Genomic DNA, 25,864 nt, shown 5'->3' with positions numbered 1-25,864 from the left:
TATAGGCCTTAGGAGCTGAACTTAGTACTTCCCTTGGGAGGGAGCTAGATTTCCAAAGAAGGAATCTAGAACATAGTTCTTGCTGGGCATGGTAGCTTATGCCTGGAATCCCAGCACTTTGGCAGTTAGAGGTGGGAGGATCACTTGAGCCCAGGAGTTCGAGGCTGCAGTGAGCTATGATCGCACCAGTACACTCCAGCCTGAGCAACAGAGTGACACCCTGCCTCAAAAATAAAAATAAAAACAGAACGCCATGGAGAAGCTTAGCTCAAGGGGCAATGCTTACTGAAGGGTTGGGCGGTGGGAGAGTAGTGCTGAGCAGCTGGTTGGCCTCATCCCAGTGGGCCTGCAGCATGGCCTGCAGTCTTTCCACCAGCTCCACCCGCTGCTCCTCCAGCTGCTGGTTCCCATTCTGCAGTTCGCGCACTCGCGCTTGCTCCCGGGCCAGTCTGAAGAAAAGAGAGAAGAGGTGACTCAGGGCCTTTAAGGAAGCAGAGACTTGGGGGCTAAAAAGAGCCAGAAAGGAATGTCGGACATCTGACATTCTGAAAGGAGCTGAGGCCCATGTAGAGGACAGATCAATCAAGGGAGCAGCTCTTTAGCATTCTCAGTTTGGACTCTACCCATAAGAAAGGGGTTGGGGCCTGAAAGGGGCACTCTGGGGACCAGGACCTGAGCTCGTAGTCCTCAGCCACCTGCTGTTGTCGCTCCTCTCGCTCTGCCATTTCCACCTTGAACTGAGCTAGCTGACTGGCCAGCTCCTGCTGGTGCTGTCCACTCAGGTCCTGCAGCTGCTTCCTGCAGGGCACAGGTAGGAGAGAGGACTGGGACTGGAGACAGAAGAAGTGACCAACTGAGAAAAAGACATCATGTGTGCATGTGACAGTGACCCAGATAGCCAGTCAACTAGCCTGGCCATGGCACAGGAAGCAGCAAGGGCAAAGCTGGGGTCTTAGGATGGGTTCCTCAGAAGCAGAGACTTAAATAAATTTATTTTGGGAGCATTTCTAGAAAATCTTGGCAGCTGAATGGGGGTGAGAAGTGAGGCCGGGCTGGGAGGAGGCTCAGTCCGACAGAGCAGCTCCGGAGACAGCACAGGTCATACCTCAGCACTGTCTCAGCAAAGGAGCTGGACCATCTATCATTCTGCACCCATCAGTTCTTGGTTAAGGGCTACTCCCTATGGGATGAAAATTCCCAGGCACTTCTGGCTCTCCATGAATGCATGAAGGCAGCCCTCCCAAGAGAGACTCAGGGCCAGGCTGACAGGAGTTAGCGCACCCTGGGAGTCACAGTGCTGGACCATGGCAAAGGGACTGAAGGGAACATGGGCCTGGCACTAACGATACCTGCTGTGGCTGAGAGAAGTGACACCCAGTGAGTCCCATGTACCTGTGATGTTCCCTGAGGGAGGCTGCTTGCCGTAGGCTGCTCTCCTGAGCCTGCGCCAGCCGCTCTGTCACCCGCTGCTCCAGCTGCACAGCCAGCTCTGACTCCAGCTGGATCCGCTGGCTTTCATACCGGGCCTGGGAGTGAAGGAAGGTGGGATAACGGCCCAAATCTGTTTGGGCTTACAAGAGGATGGCGGATATAATGTAGACAAAATCCAGTACCAACTTTCCCCTCGTATGAGATGAAGAACAATAATTTTGCCTCAAGGAGTGAAAGAGGTTCCCTTTCCTTATTAAACCATGAGATAGGCCGGGCGCGGTGGCTCAAGCCTGTAATCCCAGCACTTTGGGAGGCTGAGGCGGGTGGATCACGAGGTCAGGAGATCGAGACTATCCTGGCTAACATGGTGAAACCCCGTCTCTACTAAAAATACAAAAAACTAGCCGGGCGTGGTGGCGGGCGCCTGTAGTCTCAGCTACTTGGGAGGCCTGAGGCGGGAGAATGGCGTGAACCCGGGAGGCGGAGCTTGCAGTGAGCCAAGATCACGCCACTGTACTCCAGCCTGGGAGACACAGCGAGACTCCGTCTCAAAAAAAAAAAAAAAAAAAAAAACCATGAGATATTCACACTTTAAACATACATCAAAGTGAAAATGACTTTGGGTGAAAGACATAAATTTCTTAGCTAAAATGAATGTTCGATAGAGCAATCAAATCTATTCTGTGTCTCAGATAACATACCCTGAGTAGAGTACCTGAAAGCCAGTAGGCATTCAATAAATGTCAGTGCCTCTTCCTCCTTAAGCAGTCAACCTGTAAGTGTCTCCATTTTCTCAGCCACAGTCCTTCAACTCACTAAAATCTGATTTCCACGTATAGTACTTTAAAGAATTCAATTTCTTTTCTTTTCTTTTCTTTTGAAACGGAGTTCTGCTCTGTCACCCAGGCTGGAGTGCAGCGGCGTGATCTTAGCTCACTGCAACCTCTGCCTCCCAGGTTCAAGCAATTCTCCTGCCTCAGCCTCCTGAGTAGCTGCAACTACAGGTGTATGCCACCAGGCCTGGCTAATTTTTTGTATTTTTAGTAGAGACGGGGTTTTACCGCGTTAGCCAGGATGGTCTCAATCTCCTGACCTCATGATCTGCCCATCTCGGTCTCCCAAAGTGCTGAGATTACAGGTGTGAGCCACCGCGCATGGCCCAAAGAACTCAATTTCTAAATCCAAATAGTGGTTATTTCTCAGCCCCTACTTTTGAGAAAGGGTCTTGCTCTGTTGCTCAGCCTAAAGTACAGTGGTGTGATTATGGCTCACTGCAGTCTTGACCTCCCAGACTCAAGCGATCCTCCCACCTCAGCCTCCAGAGTAGCTGGGACTACAAGCTCGTGTCACCACGCACAGCTAATCTTTTTATTTTTTGTAGAGATGGGGTCTCACTATGTTGCCCAGGCTGGTCTCAAACTCTTGGACTCAAGCAATCCTCCCACTTCGGCTTCCCAAAGTGCTGGGATTATAGGCATGAGCCACCACACCTGGCCCTGTCTTTTTTTTTTTTTTTTTGAGACTTGGTCTCACTCCTGTCACCCAGGCTGCAGTGCAGTGGTGTGATCGCGGCTCACTGCAGCCTCTACTTCCAGGGTTCAGTTGATCCTCCCACCTCAGCCTCCCGAGTAGCTGGGACTACAGGTCTGTAGGTGCATGTCACTATACCCGGCTAATTTTTTGTGTTTTTAGCAGAGTTTAGGTACTGCCATGTTGTGCCCAGATTGGTCTTGAACTCCTGGGCTCAAGCAATCTGCCTGCCTCAGCCTCCCAAAGTGCTGGAATTCCAGGTGCGAGCCACCACACCCGGCTGCTTTCTTAGTCTTTATTGCATGTGATCTCATTGTAACACCTGACGCCCTAGGTCAATTCTTTTTTTTTTTTTTTTTTTGAGATGGAGTCTCACTCTGTTGCCCAGGCTGGAGCACAGTGGCGCAATCCGGGCTCACTGCAACCTCCGCCTCCCGGGTTCAAGTGATTCTCCTGCCTCAGCCTTCTTAGTAGCCGGGACTATAGGTGCGTGCCACACACCTGGCTAATTTTTGTATTTTTAGTAGAGATGGGGTTTCACCATGTTGGCCAGGCTGGTCTCAAACTCCTAAGCTCAAGTGATCTGCCCGCCTTGGCCTCCCACAGTGTTGGGATTACAGGCATGAGCCACCACACCGGGCCAAAGGAGTATGGTTCTCAAATGCTCTCAAATGGTACCTCCTTAAGTTAACCATTTATAAGAACATAGCCTCTCAGAATGGCTTGCACTTGGAAAATTCATCCATTTGTCCTTAACACACATTTTATACATAAAAACCAAGGCCCGTAAGGGTCAAAATTCTAGCTAGAAGTCGAACTAAGTGCCCTAAGTCCTAATGCAGTACTCTTTCCTCTTCAATGCTGTGTCTCCACCATGGGCCAGAACACAGCTCTCTCCAATCCTTTCCTGTATCCTGTAGATCAGCAAACTACAGCCCAATTCAGCCCTCCATGGCCTGTTTATATAAGTTGTACTAGAACACAGCTGTGCCCATTTGTTTACGTACAGTTTGTAGCTACTTCTGTGGTATAACAGCAGAGTTGGGTAGTTGCAGCTGAGACCATACAACCCACAAAGCTAAAAATATTTACTGTCTGGACCTTTACAGAAAAAGTTTGCCATCTCCTGTTCTATTCCACAGCAAGAGTCTGACTAGTTTGAATTTAAAATTCAGTATGTTAGCTAGATGGAAAGTGTTTTTCAAAGTGTAATTATATCTGACAAACAATTTTTGAGTACAATTCTGCGCCAGGCCATGTGCTGTTATGGAAGTTTCATAAGTAAATTAAAAAATCATTGCCCTCCTGGGTCCCTGACCTACTCAGAAAAATTAATACAAGTTAGTCAAGTAAAGAGAATTACAAAGCATATTGTTACGATTGGAATCAAGTCTCTGACAAAAACTTTCACCTGCTCCGTCAACCCACTAAGTGTGGTGTCATCTCTTAAAATAACATAAGGTATCTTTAATAGATTTAAATCTATTTAATCCTAAAAGTAACACTAGGTCAGTCTGACATATTGTGGGAAATGGTCACTCAGTGAGAAATGGCTCTGAGTTTAGGACAGAAAACTACCCAAAATACTACATAGAAACTGTTGATAGGCCGGGCGCGGTGGCTCAAGCCTGTAATCCCAGCACTCTGGGAGGCCGAGGCGGGTGGATCACGAGGTCAGGAGATCGAGACCATCCCTGGCTAACGAAACCCGGTCTCTACTAAAAATACAAAAAACTAGCTGGGCGTGGTGGCGGGCGCCTGTAGTCCCAGCTACTCGGAGGCTGAGGCAGGAGAATGGTGTGAACCCAGGAGGCGGAGCTTGCAGTGAGCCGAGATCGCGCCACTGCACCCCAGCCTGGGCAACACAGCGAGACTCCGTCTCAAAAAAAAAAAAAAAAAAAAAAAAAAGAAACTGTTGATGGAATTAAACCCCAAATCCCTGAACTGGGAGTGTCTGCCACAACTCCTGAGGGGTCCCCTCTGCCTCAGATCTACTTCTCGCAGAACAAAACCTCAAGAACCCTCTGCCTTCTGACCTGCACCAAGCTCATTTCCAGCTGCAGGGCGTCTCTCTCTCTCCGAGCTGTATCCAGCTCTCCTTCCAGCCGCCGCACCTCAGACTGCACCAGCGCCAACTGGTGCTGGGCCTCCCAGGCGGCCTGGGCTTCCCTCTGGCTCTTCTCCTATGAAAGACAAATCAAACGTACATACATATGTCATTTCCTATCTCCTGGTTACCTCCACTCCCCAGTTCATCCTCCCAAACCCTAAATCCCAAGCTTCCCCTTCTCCTCCCATTTGTCTTATTTCCCCATCCCTGTTGAATTTCAGTCTTTGGCCTTTCGTGTTTTCAAAACCCCCAGCCCTTCCTGCTGGCCCTATACTCTCAACTTTGTCTCCCACACGTGGCTCTCTACTCTCCATTCCTGCCTATATATATCCCGCATATTCTAACATTCCATCCCATTCAATCATTTTGCCCTTCATCTATTCCCTAGTTCCTCAACTCTTCCAGCTGCCACTTTTACCTTCTCCCTTTCCAACTGAGCCTGGTTCTCCTCCTGCAGCGCCTGGTAGTGTTCCTTAAGCTGGTGCTCTTGCTGGGCCCAGGTCTGCCGTTCTTCTTCTATGGCAGCCCGAAGAGTCTCTAACTCACAATGCTCACTCAGTTGCCCAGCCCGAGCTGCATCCCGCTCTTCCTGCAGGGCACAGCACCGCTGCTGTTCTGCCTCCAAGCTCAGGGTCAGAGCTTGCCTTTCCTCCTCCTGCAGCCACAGAAGAAAACCAAGCTCCTTAGTAGGCTCTTCAGAGACCAGCAATCTGCCCTCTGACCCTCAAACAAGGTGCCTGCTGAGAATTATGCTCATTAAAAACACAATAATTAGGCTGGGCACGATGGCTCACACTTGTAATCCCAGCACTTTGGGAGGCCAAGGCAGGCAGATTACCTGAGATCAGGAGTTTGAGACCAGCCTGGTCCAACATGGTGAAATCCCGTTTCTACTAAAAATACAACAATTAGCTGGGCGTGGTGGTGGGCGCCTGTAATTCCAGCTGCTTGGGAGGCTAAGGCAGGAGAATCACTCTAACATGGGAGGTGGAGGTTGCAGTGAGCTGAGATCACACAACTGCACTCCAGCCTGGGTGACAGAGCAAGACTCCATCTCAAATAAAACCTAAAAAACCCCACAAGAGTTGACAGGCGCAGTGGCTCATGTCTGTAATCCCAGCACTTTGGGAGGCCGAGGCAGGCAGAACATCTGAGGTCAGGAGTTCGAGACCAGCCTGGCCAACCATGTCTCTACTAAAAATACAAAAATTAGCTGGGCATGGTGATGCACACCTGTATTGCCAGCTACTTGGGAGGCTGAGGCAGGAGAATTGCTTGAACCTGGGAGGCAGAGGTTGCAGTGAGCCAAGATTGTGCCACTGAACTCCAGCCTGGGCAACAGAGCAAGATTCCATCTTAAAACCAACCAACCAACCAACAAACAAAACACAATAGTTGACAAGCTCATAGGACTATAATAGATAAGAGCAGCTGTTCCAGAGCCAAGTAGACCTCGGTTCAAATCTCAGGTTTGAATCCTGCTTCTGGAATTTACTATGTGTTCTTAGGCAAACATCCTTATCTGTAAACTAGAGATTATAACAGGTCTGCCTTCTGAGCATTAAAGTAAAAAGCATACGGAAAGCATTTAGCACAGCATCAGGCACATAGTAAGTACTCAATACACAATAGTTACCACCACCATCATCAAAAGAAATTCCACTAAGACTAGAATATCCAGCCTACAATCATGAACCATCATCCATCATCAGGACTGTCAGATATATATATAGCCTGTTAAGACTACAAGTACCAGCATATATGTAGCAAGCATGCGTTATGCATGCAACAAGTTCCAAACCTGGCTACTAATTCATATGGCTAATCACCTTATCATTTCAGCTCTAAGAGACTTGAGTGAAATGGCTGGGTATGGTGGTTCACATCTGTAATCCCAGCACTTTGGAAGGCCAAGGAGGGCAGATCGCTTGAGGTCAGGAGTTTGAGACCAGCCTGGCCACCGTGGTGAAACCCCATCTCTACCAAAAAAATACAAAAATTAGCGGGGTATGGTGGCATGCACCTGTAGTCCCAGCTACTTGGGAGGCTAAGGTGGGAGAATCGCTTGAACCCAGGAGGCAGATGCTGCAGTGAGTTGCGATTGCACCACTGCACTCCAGCCTGGACAACAGAGTGAGACCCTGTCTCAAAAAAAAAGAAAAGAAAAGAAACTTGAGCTAGTCAATTCCATACCGTTTTTGGCCATGCCCTACAGAGTTCCCAAACCAGATTGAAAAAAATCATCCAGGAAATTTCTGAAAAGATTTGGGTTCCACCACATATCTACTGAATCAAAACATCTGCGGGTGAGTCCCAGAAATCTTTATTTTATTTTATTTTATTTTTTTGAGATAGAGTCTCACTCTGTCACCCAGACTGGAGAGCAGTGGCGTGATCTCAGCTCACTGCAACCTCTGTCTGCTGGGTTCAAGCAATTCTCCTGCCTCAGCCTCCCAAGTAGCTGGGACTACAGGCATGCACCACCATGCCCAGCTAATTTTTTGTATTTTTAGTAGAGACGGGGTTTCACCATGCTGGCCAGGCTGGTCTCGAACTCCTGACCTCGTGATCCACCCGCCTTGGCCTCCCAAAGTGCTGGGATTACAGGCATGAGCCACCGTGCCTGGCCTATATTTTAAAATAATTCCTCAGATGACGCTAATGTTCTAATGAGGATACAATTTGCAGAGTTTCTCAAACCGACTTGGTAGCAGAGCCTTTTTTTTTTTTTTAATAGAATATCTAGCTGAATTACTGTTCTAAGGAACATACTTTGGGAAACAGTGCTCTGATGCAACTCAAATTATAATCTCCCACAATCCACGAATAGCCCATAGCTCTCTAGAAGTAATTAACAGCTTCCAATGGAATTAACCCAGTCCAATCTTCTCACCAATGTCTCTCTTTCCCGTTGCTGCAGTCTGGCACTTTCCTGCTCACGATTCAGGGCCTCCATGGCCTCAGAAAGGCTTTGTTCCAGGCGGGTTACTGTCTTTCAGGAAGAGAGGAATACAGGGCAGAGGAACTGTGGGAAATCTGTGTGTGCCATATTTTATAAAGCATTGACAATGTAAACTTGAAACTTCAGAGTTAACTAAATGACTAAGAGGCCAGATAGAAGACTACATGGTGTGGGAAAAATCAAGAAGTCATTGATGATGCAAGTTGGACAGCAGAAACGGTTAAAGGAGAAGAAAGGAAGGATGAGAAGAAATGTCAGGACAGCCACTACAAGACTGAGGTCAATCTGTTGGGAACCCTAATTCCAGAGCTATTTCTGCCCCTTTCCATCTAAAGATCTGTGACTCAGGTTCTAATGCCATACACTCCAGGGTGCTCACCTCCTGCTGCTTGCTTCTGGTGAGCTCTGCTGCCTGGCGTTCCTCTTGAAGTCCCCTGAGAACCTCTGTCCGCTCAGCCTCATGCCGGTTCCAGCCTTCCACCACACGGGCCAGGGTCTTAGGTAGGGCAAGTAAAATGGAATTTCAAAATAACTTTTTTGTCCGCTTTTTACCCACAGGGGTGGAGTCAACAGCCATCTTCTCCCAACAGTCAGCAAACCAACCCCTTGCCCAGCTCTCAGCATGCGCCAAGAAACATTGGTTGGCCACCCCCTTGTTTATTATTCCTTAATGCTCTTCATGGCGAGACCCACCCACATTTTGCTACCCTGGTACCTTGTCTAGTTGCTCAATCATGGTATCTTTCTTGCGGTCAGCAGCCACAGCCACGGCTAATTGTTGCTGTAGCTCTAACACTCGGGTCTGCAGGCTCTGAATATGGCGCTCACAATGCTGGGGAAAAGGGTGAGGAGTCTGGGTGTTGCCCATCTTTCGTATGACCACAGCACCAAACTTTCCAGCTCCTCTAGTGGGGGAATGGGCTGGCACCAAGAAGCCTGGGTCCCAAGAACAGAATAGTTTTGCAGAGGGAGAATCAGGAAAATTCTGAAGCAAGCACCTTGAGGCTCAAGATCTCCAACATGTTTCTGTACCTTTTCAGGAGATAAATGCTTAGATTCCAGGCTCCTCCTTTTCCTGGATCTCCTGAGTAAAAATCCCATAAACCTTTTGGCAGAGGTGCAGCAGCCCACACAGCAAAATGTGCAAAGTTACTCCTACCTTCAGAAGCTCATTGGACACAATGAGTAAACACAGCAAGGATAAAGGGGAAAGCCTTTCATTCATGCCAAGGGGTTTAACATAGAGAAGGAGAGGCTTCCAAAAATGGCAACCAAGGATTTTGACTTTCCTCTGCTTTGTCTATTTCTCTGTCCCCTTCAGACACTAAGACACTAAGGCAGAGGCTCACAGAGATAAAGGCTCAGTCTATCACCAGCAGCTGTAAATCCTATGCACAAGCTAGCAGAGTTTGTGTCCACTCAACAAACACTGAGTGTTTCTGTGTTATGTATATTCTAGACCTTAGGCAGCCAGTACTAACACAAACAAGATATGGACCCTCAAATTTTAGAGACGAGAAAAAAACAAGATATATCAGAACGATAAGCTATATGAAGGAAATAAGAGGGCGATCTGACTGACTACTTGGAAGGGAGGTGGTGCCATATTAGTTGGATGGTCAAAAACGTCCTCAGGAAAACATTTGAGTTAAGTCCCAGCTTTCAGGCTCTTCACCCTCAGCCCTTTTCAACACTTGGATCCCCTCTTTCTAATCTTTGCTGCTCTCAAAAGGAAGCCTTTTCATCTTACCTTGCGGCGGGTATGCTCTGAATCCAATGCATCTCTCAGCCCCTGACAATCTGGGGGATTGAGTGGAGGCCCTGGCCGAAGGCTGGTGTAACGGGGAAACAGCTCCTCCAGGGCTTGGGCTGAGCTAGATGGAGACAAGTCTTGCAGGGGCCGGGTGCTGAGCAAATCAGGGAGAGAATGTTAGGGCTGGGAAAGCTTTTGGAATCCACTTGTCCAACTGTGATATTCTACAGATGAGGAAACTGAGACCCAGAGAGGGCAAGAGACTTGTCCAAAGTCGTAAAGCTATATAACCACAGTGCCATAAATAACACACAGGTCTGGGATTCGCTTAAAGGTTTCAGCAGAAACAAACTAACTCTTTAGAGGGAAAGAACGACTGGAGGTTAAGAGAAAACCGGGTACCAGGCAGCAAATATCCGTGTTCCTGAAGGAGTAAAGCGGGTAGGAGACAGTAGAAAAAGGATGAAAACTGAAAGCTAAGTGATAAGCCTCTTGGGTTCTTAAGAGGTACAAAAGCAATAAAGGGAGAAATAAGAAACAAAACACTTGGATTTCCAAGAAAGCAAGCAAGCTAGGAGAACCCCAAGGGGAACTCACTTGAGCAAGGTGGCTGTGCTATCACTGTCAAAGGAGTCCTCTTCCCGTCTCTCTGAGCCAGCGCCAGGAATGAGGGGATCCCCTGCAGGCAGCCAGAGGGACCCCAAAGCCACAGTCAGGTAATGACAAAAACGGGCCACTTGAAGAAAAGGCCTTCCTTTCCAGTTCCCTCCTTCACCCCCCCTCCCAAAGAAAGGGAGACTTTTCTCCTGAAATCTCTTGCTCAGAGGTTTTCCTGCTTGGGTTTTCCTGTCTGCTTCCTCTGTCCACTTTCTCCCACCCCTTAAATCTAGGTTCTCCTTCATAGTTCTAGGGAAGGGGCTTACTCACGATAGGCTGTATCACGTGAGGTTTGGAGCATGGTCTGGAGCTGACCCCGAACACTTTCCATCTCAAAGATATGCTTAGAACCATCCTAGAAAAAAAGCCACACGGAAATCAGATGCAACCTGTGTTATCTGTCTCCTACCTATTGCCAGGGTAGAATTTTCACTCCAGCACTTTGGAAAACAAGAAAAACCAAACAGATACAATAAGGGATGTCCTAACCTTGAGTCAGAAATTCAAACACTATAGAAGCCAGAAAGAGAATGTAAATAAAATAACTGAGGAGGTGTAAGACAAGAATTGTGGAGATTCTTGCCAATTCAAGAACAAATGTAAGGACTGTGTGGCTTATGGCTATTATTTCCAAACTCTGGAAGACCTAACCAGACTGCAAATTGACTATGACACCTTTTCTATACAGTACTGATAACTATCTTCTCTGTTACATGTTGTAGTTGACTAAACTACGTCTTAATGATGTACATGCCAGAGTTGGAACCATACTATCAAAATAGTGTTGAGCTGGAAGGATCTGAGCCGCTATCCTAAGTCCTTAGTTCCCTCTTGGGATCAAGAAATCTTCCCCATTCCAAGTACACAGGAAACAGCTCACCAACCTACCCCATAGGTTTGCTCTATCTACTCGGAGCAGAGATGTCTCTCACAAAAAACACTAGGAAGTTCCATAATTTTCAAATTATGGTGTCCCAGGTCACTCCCTCCCTCATAAGCATGACTGCCTATGCAGTTAAAGGGAATATGAAATCCAACAAGAAGAGTTCAAATCTCATCAAAGTTTTTTACTTTTACCAACCCCAATCCCAAGACTCTCTGGTGTCTGGTGCCACAGTGGTCTCCAAGACACACTTCCCTCACCTTTTTCTTCAAGTTGTTTTCCAATCCGACTGACAAGCTTCGACTCAATTCTTGGGCTAAGCCGTCTAACCCTTCATGAGGCGGGGAGGTGGTGGGTAAATACAGTTGGGCTCGGGCCTCCGCCTGCCGGCTGAGGCGCAAAGAAGCATAGAGCTGGGAGGTCACTTCAGACGACACTTGGTTGAGCCCAGGGGGTTCTGAGGAATCACTCAGGAGATCCTCCGCCCCGAGGGGTGAACTGGGGCTGTCAGCTGATGTTGCCATGAACACAGGGAAGAGACAACCGGAGACAGCACAGAGCTGGGAGGTTCTGCTGTAGCAAAGTCCAGGAGGAAAAGTTCACGAAGAAAGATTTTGGTGAAGGGAGGAAGACTCCACGCCAAGGATCCTTGGTGAATTAAGGGCATCGAGGCTTTATGGTTAGAGGAAAGGTTTCCACCAGTTCCAGGGCCCATGGGAGTGGGCAAAAGCATCCCTTTCCCCAGCTCCTGGGAACAGTGTTAAGACGGCGCAGCGCAGAGGGGGTGCGGACAGAAGACCTACTGTGGGACAACAGCGCCGCTGAAGCTCCTCTTCCCAGCTACGAGTGCTGGAAGCTGCACATCAACTCCGGAACAGGCTATCCCCGGTCAACTGAGCTCTTAAGTTCTCACGCCCAAAACGTCCCAACGGAAACGGACCCAAATCCACTAGGGGCCCATTTTCCGTCCCCCTTCCCTACTTGTCCCTCAACTGGCTCCAGTCTCAAGAGAGGGAGGAACCTCACGCTCCCCCACCTCTTCACCCGTTCTACCCAGGGTCAGCTCCCTTGTACTTGCCCTCCGACCCCTCCTGGCAAGAAAGCCATAGCAAGCTTCCTTGCTCCCTAGAATCTCTCCCTCCCGACCACCCCAAAAGAAACTTTGTGAACCCTCAGTCACGCCCTAAGTCGTCCCTAAAAAGCACGCCGCCCTCAAGCCTAGCCCGAGATCCTCTACCCCGACGACCACCTGATTCCGCCTACTCTCCACCCTTCCAGTCCTCAGCCCCCAGTTTGCCAAAGTGGGGGGCAAGCGATTGGCCTCCTCCCCCGAGATCCCCCTCTCGCGCCTCCCTCTACGCTCAAAACCGTTGGCAGCCTCCCGCCCACTGTCCACGGCTCCTCCTCTCTGGCCTCGATGACGTCACCCGCCCGCGAGACCACGCTCGCAGATGCTCACATAACTATTGTATTCCGAGCGCCTGGCCGCGCGTGCGCGGCTCCGGTGGCCACAGATTGGCTAAGGGAGGGAGGCGGAGTCTGACGAGTGGCTTTGGAGCGGAGTTAATGCCCCGGCGCCGCTGGGTGAGAACCCCCCAAGGGGCGGAGCTCCCTGGAAACCGGAAGTAACTCCTGACAGGCACTCGGAGCAGTTCCGGTGAGTCCGGGGGTGGGGGTGGGGGTGGGGGTGGGGTCCCCGGACCCCACCCGGTTGGAAGGCTGTGGGTCCGGGAACCTGATCCCACGGAGTGGGGGCCGTTCCGGAGCGAGGCTCACATTCCCTGCCCTGCAGATGACTGTCCACAACCTGTACCTGTTTGACCGGAATGGAGTGTGTCTGCACTACAGCGAATGGCACCGCAAGAAGCAAGCAGGGATTCCCAAGGAGGAGGTGACGAGAGGGCCCCGGTGCAGCCCGGGTGACCTCTCATCTCCAAACACCTATAGTCCCAACCCGGCCCCTCCTCTCAAACCCGAGCTCATTCCCAGCCCCCACCCCGTCTCCCGCATCCACCGAGAGCTAACTCTGCCCCTCTCCCTCCAGGAGTATAAGCTGATGTACGGGATGCTCTTCTCTATCCGCTCGTTTGTCAGCAAGATGTCCCCGCTAGACATGTACGCCGAGTCAGAAAAGATGTTGGGAGGAAGGCTAGCCTTGGGAATTTGGGGATGGGGGAAACTTTCTGAAGTGGAAGGAGCATTGGCCTCCAGAGGGGGAAAGGGTACTTAGAGAGGCTGAGTCCGGAGCGAGAGTGCTGGAGCTGGCAGGAGTGGCGGTGGGGAGGGTCTGAAAGTAGAGAGGTTGGTGGAGGCTAAATTGAGGGGTGAGGATGGGTGATGTATTTACTCAACCAGGCTTCTACAAAGGACATGTTTAGATGAAGAGGGAGTCGACCTTTGAGGGGGTCAAAAGTATCTCTTTGGGAGAGATTCTGCTCCCATTCTTTAACACCCTCCTCATCTCTGCAGGAAGGATGGCTTCCTGGCCTTCCAAACTAGCCGTTACAAACTCCATTACTACGAGACGCCCACTGGGATCAAAGTTGTCATGAATACTGACTTGGGCGTGGGACCCATCCGAGATGTGCTGCATCACATCTACAGTGCGGTCAGTGCTAGCCCCGGGGACCCATACCCCAGAGTTCATCAGAACCCCAAGACTCCCTCATCTTCCCTGCCCTAATCCTACTATATGTTTGCTGAACTCAAGAGTTTTCTCAGGGGCCCTTAGGTTCTTAACTCCCACCACCACTTTCTCCTCAGAGAGGGCTTGTCTTCCAGCCCTTCTTCCTTGTGCATTTACACACCCCTGAGGTTATACAAGGTTTGGGGCTAAAAACCACAAGTATCCAAAGCCTGGCTCTAACATCTTCCCTTTCTATAGCTGTATGTGGAGCTGGTGGTGAAGAATCCCCTGTGCCCGCTGGGTCAAACTGTGCAAAGTGAGCTCTTCCGCTCCCGACTGGACTCCTATGTTCGCTCTCTGCCCTTCTTCTCCGCCCGGGCTGGCTGAAGCAACCTTCCTCATGTCTCAGGAGAATTCATGTCTGCCTGGGGCCCTTCTGAACCTGTGCCACTTAAGGGCCCCCACTGTAAGCCCCCGCACCCCCACCCCCCACCCAGAGCAACAGCGTAAAGGCCTGCCCTGATGCTCTCCTCCTACCAGAATGAAGCCCACAGAGTCCCTCCACCTCCACACCAGGCCCGCTCTCCAGTTTTATCCCCGACCTGATGCTGCGAGAAGCACAGAATAAACTTTTTGCCACTCTCTGCGGCCTGAGCGTGTTGGTTTGAGGGCCCTCTCAGTCCTGCCCCATGCATGAAGGCGGAAAGTAGGGCAGCCACACATCCTTGAGGACTACGAAGTGGCTTTGCGGATGGGCTTCTCAACTGTGGGAATATTGATGCTTTGGGCTGGATAATTCTTCATTGTGGGGACCGTCCTGTGCTTTGTAGGATTTTCGCAGCATCCCTGGCTACCACTCACTAGATGCTGATAGCACAGGCATGAAATCAAAAATATCTCCAAACCTTGCCAAAAGTCCCCTGGGAGACACAGTCCCTCCCGATTGAGAACCACTGGGCCTGGGGAAGCCTGACAGCCCTTGGGTCCCAGATGGTGCAGGAGCCACCCTCCCGGATTCCGCTCAGAAAATATTCAAGCTGCGGAGCCTTCGGCAGGCGGGGCTTATGCAAATGACCGGCAGGTTTGGCTGCGAGGCGGGCGGCTCTATGCAGATGAGGAGGCGGTGCCTGCATGCTGATGAGCTGGGCCCGCTGCCGACGCGGCTGGGAGCCCAGCGGGTCCCGCAGCGGTTCGCGCTGAAGTGGCATCTTTCTCCCGCCCCACTTCCCCCTGGGTCCTTATCCTCCGAGATCTTTACCTCATCCTTGACCTTTAACCTCATCCATTTCCCCCTCCTACTCCTTGCACCTGTGTCCCGCGTAACTGAATACCTCCACTCCTGGCGCCCCCCGCGTTTCTTCCCTCCCGCCGCAAACCTCGCGACCTCCAGCAGCCCGCCCCCGCGGGCCGATCCTGCCTGGCGGCTCCCGCCGCAGCCTCCTCAGCCTTCCCTCTCTGCCGGGGCTCACCCCACTACGCCCCCGGTGGTCCGCCCTCGGGCTTCCCTGCTCCCCCGTCCCGTCCCCTCGGAGCCCCCTCCCCCGCCCCGGTCAGCCGGCATGCAGGTGTCAATCGCGTGTACCGAGCAGAACCTTCGCAGCCGGAGCAGTGAGGACCGTCTGTGTGGACCCCGGCCAGGCCCCGGGGGCGGTAATGGCGGGCCGACCGGCGCGGGACACGGGAATCCTCCGGGGGGTGGAGGGTCTGGCCCCAAGGCCCGAGCTGCACTGGTTCCCCGACCCCCAGCGCCCGCTGGGGCCCTCCGAGAGAGCACCGGCCGAGGCACTGGCATGAAATACAGGTATGGGGGTGGCCGGGCAGCCCACCCCTTCCACTTTCCTTTCGGGACCCCTGAGGCTTCTTGAGATGGCCGCCAAGACCCCTTCAAACTTCTCTAAGTAGGTCCCCCTTCTTTCCTTCTCTTCTTCCCGTCTCTGGCACTCCCTCACTTTGTCCCTCTCTTGGTCTCTGTCGATACCCCTGACTACCAGAGAATCAAGTTTACCAAGGTTGACTGGGTCCTGTCAGACCCAGGGGATGCCCCTGAGCTTCCCTCCTTACCCCTGGGAAGGTCAGGGATGCACGGATCTCCATGCTACACGGATCTCCAGGCTGTGCCCCCTCCAGTGGAATGTCCTTGGGTCCGTGTCCTGGGGAGTGGAGGGAGGGAATCGGCTTCTCACTCTGGCCTGCTCGGGGGTGCCTGACCCAAATACTGCCCCCACCTGCCCCAAAGGCTAGGTCTCCTGTGACCTTTCTTGGGCGCAAGGGGAGTAGGGCCTGTGGGAAGGATGGACCACATTTTTCATCTCCATGCTGAGGGACAGGGTCTGGGTAGACTGAAATGTAACTGACTTTATCTCAGAGGACTGCCAGACCAGAGGCTCAGAACTTGAAGTGGGGGGTAGGGGAGGGGCTCCTGCTGGGGAGTGAGCTGAGGTCACTGATCTGACCTGCTTTGTCGCCTGAAGAGTCTGATCCCCTCTATATGGTGGCCCTGATTGGAAAGCTGAGCTGACACCTGGGTTGGGGGCTCTGGGAGGATGCGGGGCTCACTGGTTCAGAGACAGTCTTCACAAGCCAATAGGAACAGAGGGAGTGGAGAGGGAGAACCAAGCTTTTCTGTCTTACTCTCCCCCCTCCCCCCAGGTCCTCAATCTGCCTTTCTTCCAGGCCCATCTGCCTAGCCTAGCCAGGGACCCCTGCCTGCCTGAATGCCTGAACTTGACTCAGTTTACCTCTTCCAACCTGGCATCTGCCATTTGGCACAGCACTCTGCCCGAGGGCCTGGTCTCACAAACTCGCCACAATCAAACACCACAATCAAACAGAATTCCTCCCAGCCCCTCACTGCACACATCCCAGAGATGACTCAAACACAGACAAGGACAAACCTGACAGCACATCTTCAATGTGATAAGAGAGAATGGAGACTCTGGACAGTGGCTCCAGAGGAACAGTCACTTATGGTTCACTTGTCCTTTTGACAAAATTCCTAGGACCTCTGCTCTGGAGATAGCACTTGCCCAATCCTATAGGCCCACTGGGTCTAGTTTATTTGCACTGAGACACCTAAGGGCTTCTCAGTCTGGAAGGAGAGGAGCTGGGGGCTGATAATCTAGGTCCATAATGGAGGCTCCACCCCTTCCCACTGCTTCTGTATCTTGCAGGAACTTGGGGAAGTCTGGTCTTCGGGTATCCTGTCTTGGCCTAGGTGAGTTAGAATAGGGATTAAGGAAAGGGGGGTATTCTTTCATGGTCTGCCCCCTGCAGTTCTCATGTGCCTGGCTTCTCTCTTTCAGGTACCTGGCTCACATTTGGTTCTCAGATCTCAGATGAGGTATAAGTTATGGGACATAGAATCAGGGTGGTGAGGGTGAGGGAACCTGAAAAAAGAGAAATTAACCTGGATAGGGGTTTGGACAACAAGCACAGGGAATGAGGGATCTGAGGCTGGAGGATGGGGAGAGGGGAGAGACTAGAGAACCCAGGGCTGAGATGTGATGGGTTAGAGTGCAGTGAGGGAGGTAACTGAGGAGCAGTAGTTGATCTTCACCTCTTTCACCTCCCTAGACAGCAGAGGATGTGCTGACCGTAGCCTATGAGCATGGTGTAAACCTGTTTGACACCGCCGAAGTCTACGCAGCAGGAAAGTAAGGACTGGGGTGAAAGAGCTAAGCTCCATTTGGAAGGCTGAGAGGACCCCAGGGATTATCTTCTCGTTTTCCCTCTAAAGAACCCTGGGACTTCTGAGAACGTGAAGTTCCAACCCTTTGGCGGAGGGACCCTAAAGCATTGTAGGTGTTACAGTCGCAACATCAGTCCCCCTCTGGCTTAGAAGTTAATGGGCATGCTGTGTAGTTACATTAAATAAAGCCAACAAATATATCTGAGGCCTTAGTTATGTGCAACTACATGAGGATTATGAAGATGAATTTTCAAACACATCATGCTGTATCACACATTGATAGCTTCACACTAGGAGCAGGGAAAACCTAGGATGACCTACCCTGCCTCTGCCCCATTGAGCAAACACTTCTGCTCATCTTCAACACTTGACCCAAGTGTCCGCTCCTTCAAGAAGTCTTTGCCCAACTCCCAGAGTTGGTCACCCCCCTCCCCCACCATGAGCTCCTAAAGCACTGTGGACTGCCTTCTGACACACAATTCATGGTTTATGCAGCTATATTAGCTGCTCAAGTCAGAGGCCTCCTTCCATGGAACTTGTCTCGCTCTTCTCCAAGTACCCACACAGAGCCAAGCACAGAGCAGGTGCTGCTTCTAGGAAGAATCAACGTGTCTCCAAAAGTGCACACAGTCTAAGTGGTTAAAGAAACAAAAATGGGCGATAGGAAGGATTAAACAACGGTAAAACATTTCAGTAACAGTCCACCATGACACAAGTAAGACTTGTCACAAGTGAGCTCATAATTTTTTGCTAAATTATGTAGCCAATTCTATGGAAGCTGACAAGAAGGCTGGACCATAGACTGTGGCACTCAGAGAACACATTATGGATGAGGCAGAATTTGAGCTGAGCTTTGGAGGACGGGTGGGATTTTGCAGAGGCTCAAAGAAGGGGGAGGGCAACCCAGATAGTTGAAGCTAGACAAGGCAGCATCCTTCCTGGCTCCACCATAGTTGGCCTCTTTCCGCTCATCCTATTCTATCTTTTTGGCACCCACAGCAGGGCTTGGTACATAGTTAATGCACAAAAGATATTTGTTGAATACGTGATGAAAACTAGACAACTACACCCCTAGTTCCAGGAGTCCTCTTATTTTGTCCAGGATGGGGCTGTGAGCTGAAATGGACTCCTGGTTTATGTCCTACCTTGCAAGAGAGGAAAAGGTGGGGAGGAGAGGAAGGGATTGATTGGCTTGGGAGGGATCAGTGGCTCTGCCTTATGTTTCTTTTAGGGCTGAAAGAACCCTAGGCAACATCCTCAAGAGCAAAGGTTGGAGGTGAGACTGTTTTGGGGGTTGCTGGGGATGTGATCACCCAAAAATCCTTTTCTTGCTGGTTCTCCCATTTCTATTCTTCCAGGAGATCAAGCTATGTCATCACTACCAAGATTTTTTGGGGAGGACAGTAAGTGACTGCCCCACTGCGATTGTGGAGAAGGCCTACAAAGAATGTGTGAAGGTGTATGGGGTGGGGGTGGGGACAGCTATCCTCCACCAGGTCTGCACCCTACCTGTGAAGACTCATGCAATCCCATTTCCTTATGGCTCCAAGCCAGCCCTGGTCCCCTATCTTTGTCACGTCTCATCTTTGACTTACCTTTTCCTACAGGGCGGAAACCGAGCGAGGTTTAAGCCGAAAGCACATCATTGAGGGTGAGAGTTAGGGGCTGGGAACCCAAAGTGAGGGGATATGGAAGCCAGCGGAGTAGGGAACATTCTCTGAACTTCTAGAGGCTTTGAATAGGGATTTAGGTAGCCATGGTAAGGGGGCAAGGTTTGAATTCTTTTTTTTTTTTTTTTTTGAGATGGAGTTTCGCTCTTGTTGTCCAGGCTGGAGTGTAATGGCGCGATCTCGTCTCACTGCAACCTCCTCTTCCCAGGTTCAAGGGATTCTCCTGCCTCAGCATCTCAAGTAGCTGGGATTACAGGCATGCGCCACTATGCCTGGCTAATTTTTTGTATTTTTAGTAGAAACAGGGTTTCACCGCATTAGCCAGGCTGGTCTCGAACTCCTGACCTCAGGTGATCTGCCCACCTTGGCCGCCCAAAGTGCTGGGATTACAGGCGTGAGCCACCGTGCCTGGTGGCCTGAATTCTTTTTTTTTTTTGAGACAGAGTCTCACTCTGTCGCCCAGACTGGAGTGCAGTGGCGCGATCTTGGCTCACTGCAAGCTCCGCCTCCCGGGTTCACGCCATTCTCCTGCCTCAGCCTCCCAAGTAGCTGGGACTACAGGCGCCCGCCACCTCGCCCGGCTAGTTTTTTTTTTTTTTTGTATGTTTTTTTAGTAGAGACAGGGTTTCACCGTGTTAGCCAGGATGGTCTCGATCTCCTGACCTCGTGATCTGCCCATCTCGGCCTCCCAAAGTGCTGGGATTATAGGCTTGAGCCACCGCGCCCGCCCAAGGTGGGCTGAATTCTTAGTACACTGAAGCTGAGGTGCTTATCTTCTTCTCCTTACCCCACCTCCAGGCTTGCGAGGATCCCTGGAACGCCTCCAGCTGGGATATGTGGACATTGTCTTTGCCAATCGCTCAGACCCCAACTGTCCTATGGAGGGTAAAAGCAGCACCCCCAACCCTTACAGTCCTTCAAAACTGAGCACTTCCTTGCTGGGTACGGTGGCTCATTCCTGTAATCCCAGGACGTTGGGAGGCCAAGGCAGGAGGATCACTTGGGGCCTGGAGTTCGAGAATAGCCTGGGCAACATAGCAAGACCCTGTCTGTACAAAAAATGTTTTAAAATTAGCGGGCTGTGGTGGTGTGTGCCTTGTACTCCCAGCTATTCAGGAGGCTGAGGCAGGAGGATCATTCAAGCCCAGGAGTTTGATGCCACAGTGAGCTATGATTGCACCACTGCACTACATCCTGAGTGACAGAGCGAGACCCTGCCTCAAAAAATCTAAAATACAAAACCTGAGCACTTCCTCAAACCCTCAGCAGGAAGCCAGCCCCTGCTCACAAGGCCTCCCAAACTCCACAGTGGAGGCTGAGACTCCAGGATGTGGACAGAAAGGGAGGCAGAGAATAGACATTAACTTTTATGACTCCATAGAGATGCCGGGGCCTTGGTGGGGCAGGTGGAGGTCTGCAAATCTGGAGTCCTAGATTCCAGGAGTCTGACAGTAAGGCTTTCCCTCTCCTGTGTGCCTAGAGATTGTGCGAGCCATGACCTATGTCATTAACCAGGGCCTGGCCCTATACTGGGGAACGTCCCGATGGGGGGCTGCAGAAATCATGGTGAGTGTGTGACCCCACTTTGCCCCTGTCCCACAATTGGTTCCCACTTTTCACGTGGTTACTCCAAAGCCCACTGCACTGGGGCAGAAGGCAGAGAAGAAAATTGAATTAGTGCTCTGACCCCTATCTTTTCCCCAACCCCAACACAGGAGGCCTACTCCATGGCCAGACAGTTCAATCTGATTCCTCCAGTGTGTGAACAAGCGGAGCACCATCTGTTTCAGAGGGAGAAGGTGGAGATGCAGCTGCCAGAGCTCTACCACAAGATTGGTTTGCAGCCCTCATCCCTGCCTTTACCTTAGCCTCATCCATGGCTAGGTCCTTTTCCTGACACCCAGTGTTCTTCCCTTAGGAGTTGGATCAGTCACTTGGTACCCTCTACCCTGTGGTCTCATTACTAGCAAGTATGATGGGCGAGTCCCAGATACCTGCAGGGCCTCCATCAAGGTGAGATCTGGGGGCTCCAGATGGCAGGGCTGGGCTGTGAGCTGCTCTGGGGGGAGTTACGGGGGGCTGCTGTGTGGGTGTGGTGGTGGTGATGGCAGGGTCTTCTGCTGATTCTCCTTGGCCTCCAGGGCTACCAGTGGCTGAAGGACAAAGTGCAGAGTGAAGATGGCAAGAAGCAACAAGCCAAAGTCATGGACCTTCTCCCCGTCGCTCACCAGCTGGGGTGCACTGTGGCCCAGCTTGCTATTGGTGAGACCCTGCACCCTGCAGGGGCCCTGTCTCCTCCTGACATGCTCCCAAGCCCATCCTAAAGCTGGTTTGTCCCTAGGGAGGACCCTTGTCTTCAGAGACACTTCTGAAATCTATGTGGTCACTGTGCCCCATCAGTTCTCTCTTTTTCCTCCTCTGGCCCCAGCTTGGTGTCTCCGCAGTGAGGGTGTCAGCTCTGTCTTGCTGGGGGTGTCGAGTGCGGAGCAGTTGATGGAACACCTGGGCGCGCTACAGGTGAGCCGGGGACTTTGAGACAGAGCCTATCTGTCCCCTTCCCCAGGAGTCAAGGCCACGCTCTCCAACCCAGGATGGCCCTATAAGGTCACCCACTACAAAGTCCTGACTTTGCAGGTGTGAGGTCCCAGAGCTGGAAAGCGAGGCACTGGTACAGCTGCGGCTCTTGCCTTGCCACTTGATCCCACTGTGGTGCTTCCCCCGTACTGGAACCCCATGCCCTGTCTCAGTGACCCAGCATGGCCTGCCGTTGCCACCACCCCATTCTCCTCCAGGTGCTGAGCCAGCTGACCCCACAGACGGTGATGGAAATAGACGGGCTCCTGGGAAACAAGCCGCATTCCAAGAAGTAGTCGGTCGCGGGCGCAGCGACCCAACCCCGTGCCGCTGCACCCGCCCAAGACCCGCTTCCCGCAGCCGCCTCTCCCGCTCCGGATCCCTCCACGTAGCGGCCGGAGCCAGGGTAGCCCCGCCCACCAACGAGTCCCGGCTTCGAGTAGTGATACGCATGAACAAAGCCATATCCTTTTGCAGTGGGGTCGAGAGAGAAAGTAGTACGCCCGCCCCCTGCTGAGTCCTTCTAGGCCCTTTTGCAAATACCGGGCATGAACTACTCGCCGTCGGCTCTCTGCCACTTGGTCTCGCCCCCTACTCTCCTCCCCTTATTCCTGAGGCCTAGAAAAGAAAACAAAAACAAAAACCCACCACATACAAGAAACATGCAGAGTACCTCAAAAGCGGCCCTTGAAATGTCATCAAACTAGTGAGTGAGTTGTGACGTCATCTGGAACACAGGAAACGGGGCTCGTAGGGTATTCGGTACGAGGGAAGCCAGGCTGGTCCTGGCGGGAAGTAAATGATAATCTTTGGGAAACCAGGACCCTGCCTCCCAGCCTAGAGGTGGAGGAGGGTGGTCAGCGTGGGGCCTACAGTGGCACAGCACTGACAAAAGTAGAGGGAAATTTAATAGCACATCTACACTGCAGTCTGGTGAAAGTGGCCGGGGTGGCCCTTGGAAAACAGTTGGGCTGTTCTTTGCAGGAATTCGTGATAGCCTCTCTGTCATGGGCAGAGACCAGGGGCTGACGTAAAACGTCTGGGTATAGACTTTTGAGCCTTGAGCAGGGCCTCCTACCTGGCAGTGGAGAACTGCAGTCTTCCTCCTGGCAATAACCCTAAAGCAATAATGATGGCCCCTCCTCTGTAAGACTTCCCAGGGAACTGTAAATAAACCTCAGCTTGATCCTCACAGTGTCTAAAGTTGCAGGGGCTTGGGAGGTTAGGGTCACAGTCTCATCTGCCTGGCCCTCTCGCCCCCTAACATTAGAAAGCTCCCAGCATTAGCTTTCTCTCCATTGCTCATTCCAGGCATCAGGCTCCTAGTCACTGTTCTCATTAAGGACCAAGACACCAGATACCCCAGGCCCCAGTTTTCTTCCTTCAGTTACCACATTCCTTAGAACCCAGAAATCTGGCTTCATAATTTTGTTCCTCCTCTTTCTATGAAAGACCTAGCTATCTGCCCTTATTTGTTTGTATTTAAAGTAATATTAGCCATACTCCTTCCTTGTACTTCTCATTTCTCTCTCGCCGGATACCCACACATATGCCAAGGAACTTGTGGCTGAGTGGGAGATGCTGTTCTGAGGTTGAAGCTTTGTGATTTGATGGAGAGGTAAAGTGAAGAGTGGTCTGAGGTTGAGGGAATACAGAGAGAAGGAAAGATGTTATCATTTTACTGGGACAGAACTGGGTGGAAAGTTAAAACCTTAAAGATCACAAGGCAGAGGAGGATGAGCTCTGCGTTCCTTAAATACAACCTGCCCATCTCCCTTCTACCCATCCTCATCCTTCCTTGATCCAAAAGCTGGGCAAGCAGAGTTAAACCAATTTCCAAAAGAGAAAAGTCAGCAGCATGCCATTTACTGGATTAGCAGCCAACCGAGTCAACTAATTAATACGTACTTCCACCCCATCATCTCCCACTCATTTTGCAAGACTGTGGAGGAAACAAGTAAGTAAAATATATGACTAAACTATGATTAGTTATTCTGTAACAAACATATGAGAATTTATCAATCCCAAATAGGATTCTCCTTAAATAGTTAGTTATCCTAGAGGGTTATGCACTTATTTTAATGAACCCTGTCCCATTGCTCAAAATATTAAAAACAAGCAAACAAACACCACTCCTCCTATAATTACCTTCAGAGATGGTTTGGAAACCCTTTGAGTTAAAAAAACAAAACAAACAAAAAAACCCTTTTATTGTCACACCTCTTTTGTGTATAGACATTTGCCATATTAATCACTCACCTCATTCATTAATTTAGCAAGTATTTGTCTATTGAGTCCTATTACGGTGTGGCACAGGGATACAAGGGTGAACAAAACCAGACTCAGAACCTTCATATATCTTGCTGAGGAGAGAGACAATCACAGAACCACTAAATAAATACAAACTTCCTGTCCAAAGTCCAGAGGAAAGCACATGGTGTTACCGAGTCTGTAGTGGTTATTTGACATGGTGAGGTTAACACCAAGAGCTAAAGGATGAATAGGTGTTAATAAGGGTTAAGCAAGAGGGTTAAGAGCATATGTTAAGGCCTGTGGCAGAAAAGAACATACAATCCAAAAGTACCCAAAGCCAGAGTGTCTAGAGAGGAGCAGAACAGAAAGTGAGACATGGGTAATGGTTGGGCACAGTGGCTCACGCCTGTAATCCCAGTACTTTGAGAGGCTGAGGCTGGTGGGTCACTTGAGGTCAGGAGTTTGAGACCAGCCTGGCCAACATGGGGAAAACCTGTCTCTACTAAAAATACAAAAAAAAAAAAAAAGCCACCTGTAGTCCCAGCTACTTGGAAAGCTGAGGCAGGAGAATCGCTTGAACCCAGGAGGCAGAGGTTGCAGTGAGCTGAGATCGTGCCACTGCACTCCAGCCTGGGCGACAGAGCAAGACTCAGGAAGGAAGGAAGAAAGGAAGGGAGGGACGGAGGGAGGGTGGAAGAGAAAACAGGCGGGCATGGGTAAGTTTGGAGCACACAGGGACTTACAGGGCACCTTACAATGTTATATTTATCTAGGCCAGGCGCAGTGGCTCACACCTGTAATCCCAGCACTTTGGGAGGCTGAGGCAGGTGGATCACTTGAGCCCAGGGGTTTGAGACCAGCCTGGGCAACGTGGGGAGACCCCACCTCTACAAACATACAAGAATTAGCTGGGCATGGTAGCTCGTACCTGTGTAGTCCCAGCTACTCGGAGCCTTAGGTGGGTAGGTGGCTTGCGTCTGGAAGATTGAGGCTGTAGTGAGCCAAGATTATGCCACTATGCTCCAGCCTGATGGTCAGAGCAAGATCCTGTCTCAAAAAATATTATATTTATCATACTGGGAAAAAAATAGTAGGAAGCCCTCTATATCAGTTATCTGTGATACACAACAAATCACTACCAACATTAATGGCCTGAGATAACTTTTTATTTATTTTAATTTTATTTTATTTTGAGATGGAGTCTCTCTGTGTCACTCAGGCTGGAGTACAGTGGTGCGATCTTGGCTCACTGCAACCTCCACCTCCCGGGTTCAAGCGATTCTCCTGCCTCAGCCTCCTGAGTAGCTGGGACTACAGGCAAGTGCCACCACGCTGAGCTGATTTTTTGTATTTTTAGTAGACAGGGTTTCACTATCTTGGCCAGGCTGGTCTTGAACTCCTGATCTGGTGATCCACCCGCCTCAGCCTCCCAAAGTGCTGGGATTACAGGCATGAGCCACCATGCCCGGCCACTATTTATCTATTTATTTATTTATTTATTTAGAGATGGAGTCTTGCTCTGTTGCCAGACTGGAGTGCAGTGGCGCGATCTTGGCTCATTGCAACCTCCGACTCCCTGGTTCAAGCGATTCTCCCGCCTCTGCCTCCCCAGCAGCTGGCATTACAGGCACGTGCCACCATGCCCAGCTAACTTTTGTATTTTTAGTAGAGACGGGGTTTCACCATGTTGTCCAGGAGGGTCTCGATTTCCTGATCTCATGATCCGC

The 25,864-nt window shown here is 50.8% G+C and overlaps 3 protein-coding genes across 10 annotated transcripts in view; 2 read left to right on the top strand and 1 right to left on the bottom strand.

The window, feature by feature from the left end:
- LOC105473835 (centrobin, centriole duplication and spindle assembly protein) overlaps nucleotides 1–12,757 on the bottom strand; it is a 28,453-nt gene extending 15,696 nt beyond the window's left edge. For 2 of the 6 annotated variants that reach the window (XM_011727973.3, XM_011727967.3), the window contains exons 1-12: nucleotides 11,587–12,757; nucleotides 10,714–10,798; nucleotides 10,384–10,465; nucleotides 9,784–9,940; nucleotides 8,749–8,865; nucleotides 8,413–8,529; nucleotides 7,965–8,063; nucleotides 5,490–5,726; nucleotides 4,998–5,144; nucleotides 1,393–1,526; nucleotides 673–798; nucleotides 287–449 (exon numbers count right to left, since the gene is read on the bottom strand). In XM_011727973.3, the coding sequence (XP_011726275.2) occupies nucleotides 287–449; nucleotides 673–798; nucleotides 1,393–1,526; nucleotides 4,998–5,144; nucleotides 5,490–5,726; nucleotides 7,965–8,063; nucleotides 8,413–8,529; nucleotides 8,749–8,865; nucleotides 9,784–9,940; nucleotides 10,384–10,465; nucleotides 10,714–10,798; nucleotides 11,587–11,850 (1,728 nt within the window). In that variant the 5' untranslated portion in view covers nucleotides 11,851–12,757. Of the gene's footprint in view, nucleotides 1–286; nucleotides 450–672; nucleotides 799–1,392; nucleotides 1,527–4,997; nucleotides 5,145–5,489; nucleotides 5,727–7,964; nucleotides 8,064–8,412; nucleotides 8,530–8,748; nucleotides 8,866–9,783; nucleotides 9,941–10,383; nucleotides 10,466–10,709; nucleotides 10,799–11,586 lie in introns of all 6 variants that reach the window. The other 4 variants (XM_011727942.3, XM_011727953.3, XM_011727959.3 and 1 more) reach the window with 4 other exon arrangements.
- A 90-nt stretch (nucleotides 12,758–12,847) lies between these two features.
- Nucleotides 12,848–14,596, top strand: LOC105473827 (trafficking protein particle complex subunit 1). The gene is made up of 5 exons (XM_011727903.2): nucleotides 12,848–12,983; nucleotides 13,119–13,217; nucleotides 13,371–13,441; nucleotides 13,796–13,934; nucleotides 14,211–14,596. Exons 2-5 carry the CDS (start codon nucleotides 13,119–13,121, stop codon nucleotides 14,337–14,339), a joined length of 438 nt encoding a protein of 145 aa, XP_011726205.1. The 5' UTR covers nucleotides 12,848–12,983; the 3' UTR covers nucleotides 14,340–14,596.
- A 129-nt stretch (nucleotides 14,597–14,725) lies between these two features.
- On the top strand, nucleotides 14,726–23,386 carry LOC105473833 (potassium voltage-gated channel subfamily A regulatory beta subunit 3). 3 transcript variants are annotated; one of them, XM_011727915.3, is made up of 14 exons: nucleotides 14,726–15,753; nucleotides 17,123–17,166; nucleotides 17,255–17,292; nucleotides 17,526–17,605; nucleotides 18,872–18,916; nucleotides 18,999–19,043; nucleotides 19,248–19,291; nucleotides 20,109–20,195; nucleotides 20,791–20,876; nucleotides 21,026–21,146; nucleotides 21,229–21,323; nucleotides 21,452–21,572; nucleotides 21,739–21,827; nucleotides 22,103–23,386. In XM_011727915.3, exons 1-14 carry the CDS (start codon nucleotides 15,017–15,019, stop codon nucleotides 22,178–22,180), a joined length of 1,710 nt encoding a protein of 569 aa, XP_011726217.2. In that variant the 5' UTR covers nucleotides 14,726–15,016; the 3' UTR covers nucleotides 22,181–23,386. The 3 variants fall into 3 exon arrangements, with proteins under 3 accessions (XP_011726217.2, XP_024646269.2, XP_070938421.1); XM_024790501.2 differs by lacking the exon at nucleotides 20,109–20,195; XM_071082320.1 differs by lacking the exons at nucleotides 20,791–20,876; nucleotides 21,026–21,146.
- Nucleotides 23,387–25,864: the final 2,478 nt, after the last annotated feature.

The sequence above is a fragment of the Macaca nemestrina genome, chromosome 17 (genome assembly GCF_043159975.1).
Source record: "Macaca nemestrina isolate mMacNem1 chromosome 17, mMacNem.hap1, whole genome shotgun sequence".
NCBI lineage: Eukaryota > Metazoa > Chordata > Mammalia > Primates > Cercopithecidae > Macaca > Macaca nemestrina.
The sequence above is the reverse complement of the archived record's forward strand: the minus strand, read 5'-3'. Positions and strand labels throughout refer to the sequence as shown.

Bases quoted from the DNA above. Each gene is read 5' to 3' on its own strand.
- LOC105473827 (XM_011727903.2), top strand. From the start codon at position 13,119: ATGACTGTCCACAACCTGTACCTGTTTGACCGGAATGGAGTGTGTCTG. The intron at 13,218-13,370 runs GTGACGAGAGGG...CTCTCCCTCCAG, and splicing joins CAGGGATTCCCAAGGAGGAG to GAGTATAAGCTGATGTACGG. The intron at 13,935-14,210 runs GTCAGTGCTAGC...CCCTTTCTATAG, and splicing joins TGCATCACATCTACAGTGCG to CTGTATGTGGAGCTGGTGGT.
- LOC105473833 (XM_011727915.3), top strand. From the start codon at position 15,017: ATGCAAATGACCGGCAGGTTTGGCTGCGAGGCGGGCGGCTCTATGCAG. The intron at 20,877-21,025 runs GTGAGTGTGTGA...ACCCCAACACAG, and splicing joins GGGGGGCTGCAGAAATCATG to GAGGCCTACTCCATGGCCAG. The intron at 21,324-21,451 runs GTGAGATCTGGG...CTTGGCCTCCAG, and splicing joins CCTGCAGGGCCTCCATCAAG to GGCTACCAGTGGCTGAAGGA.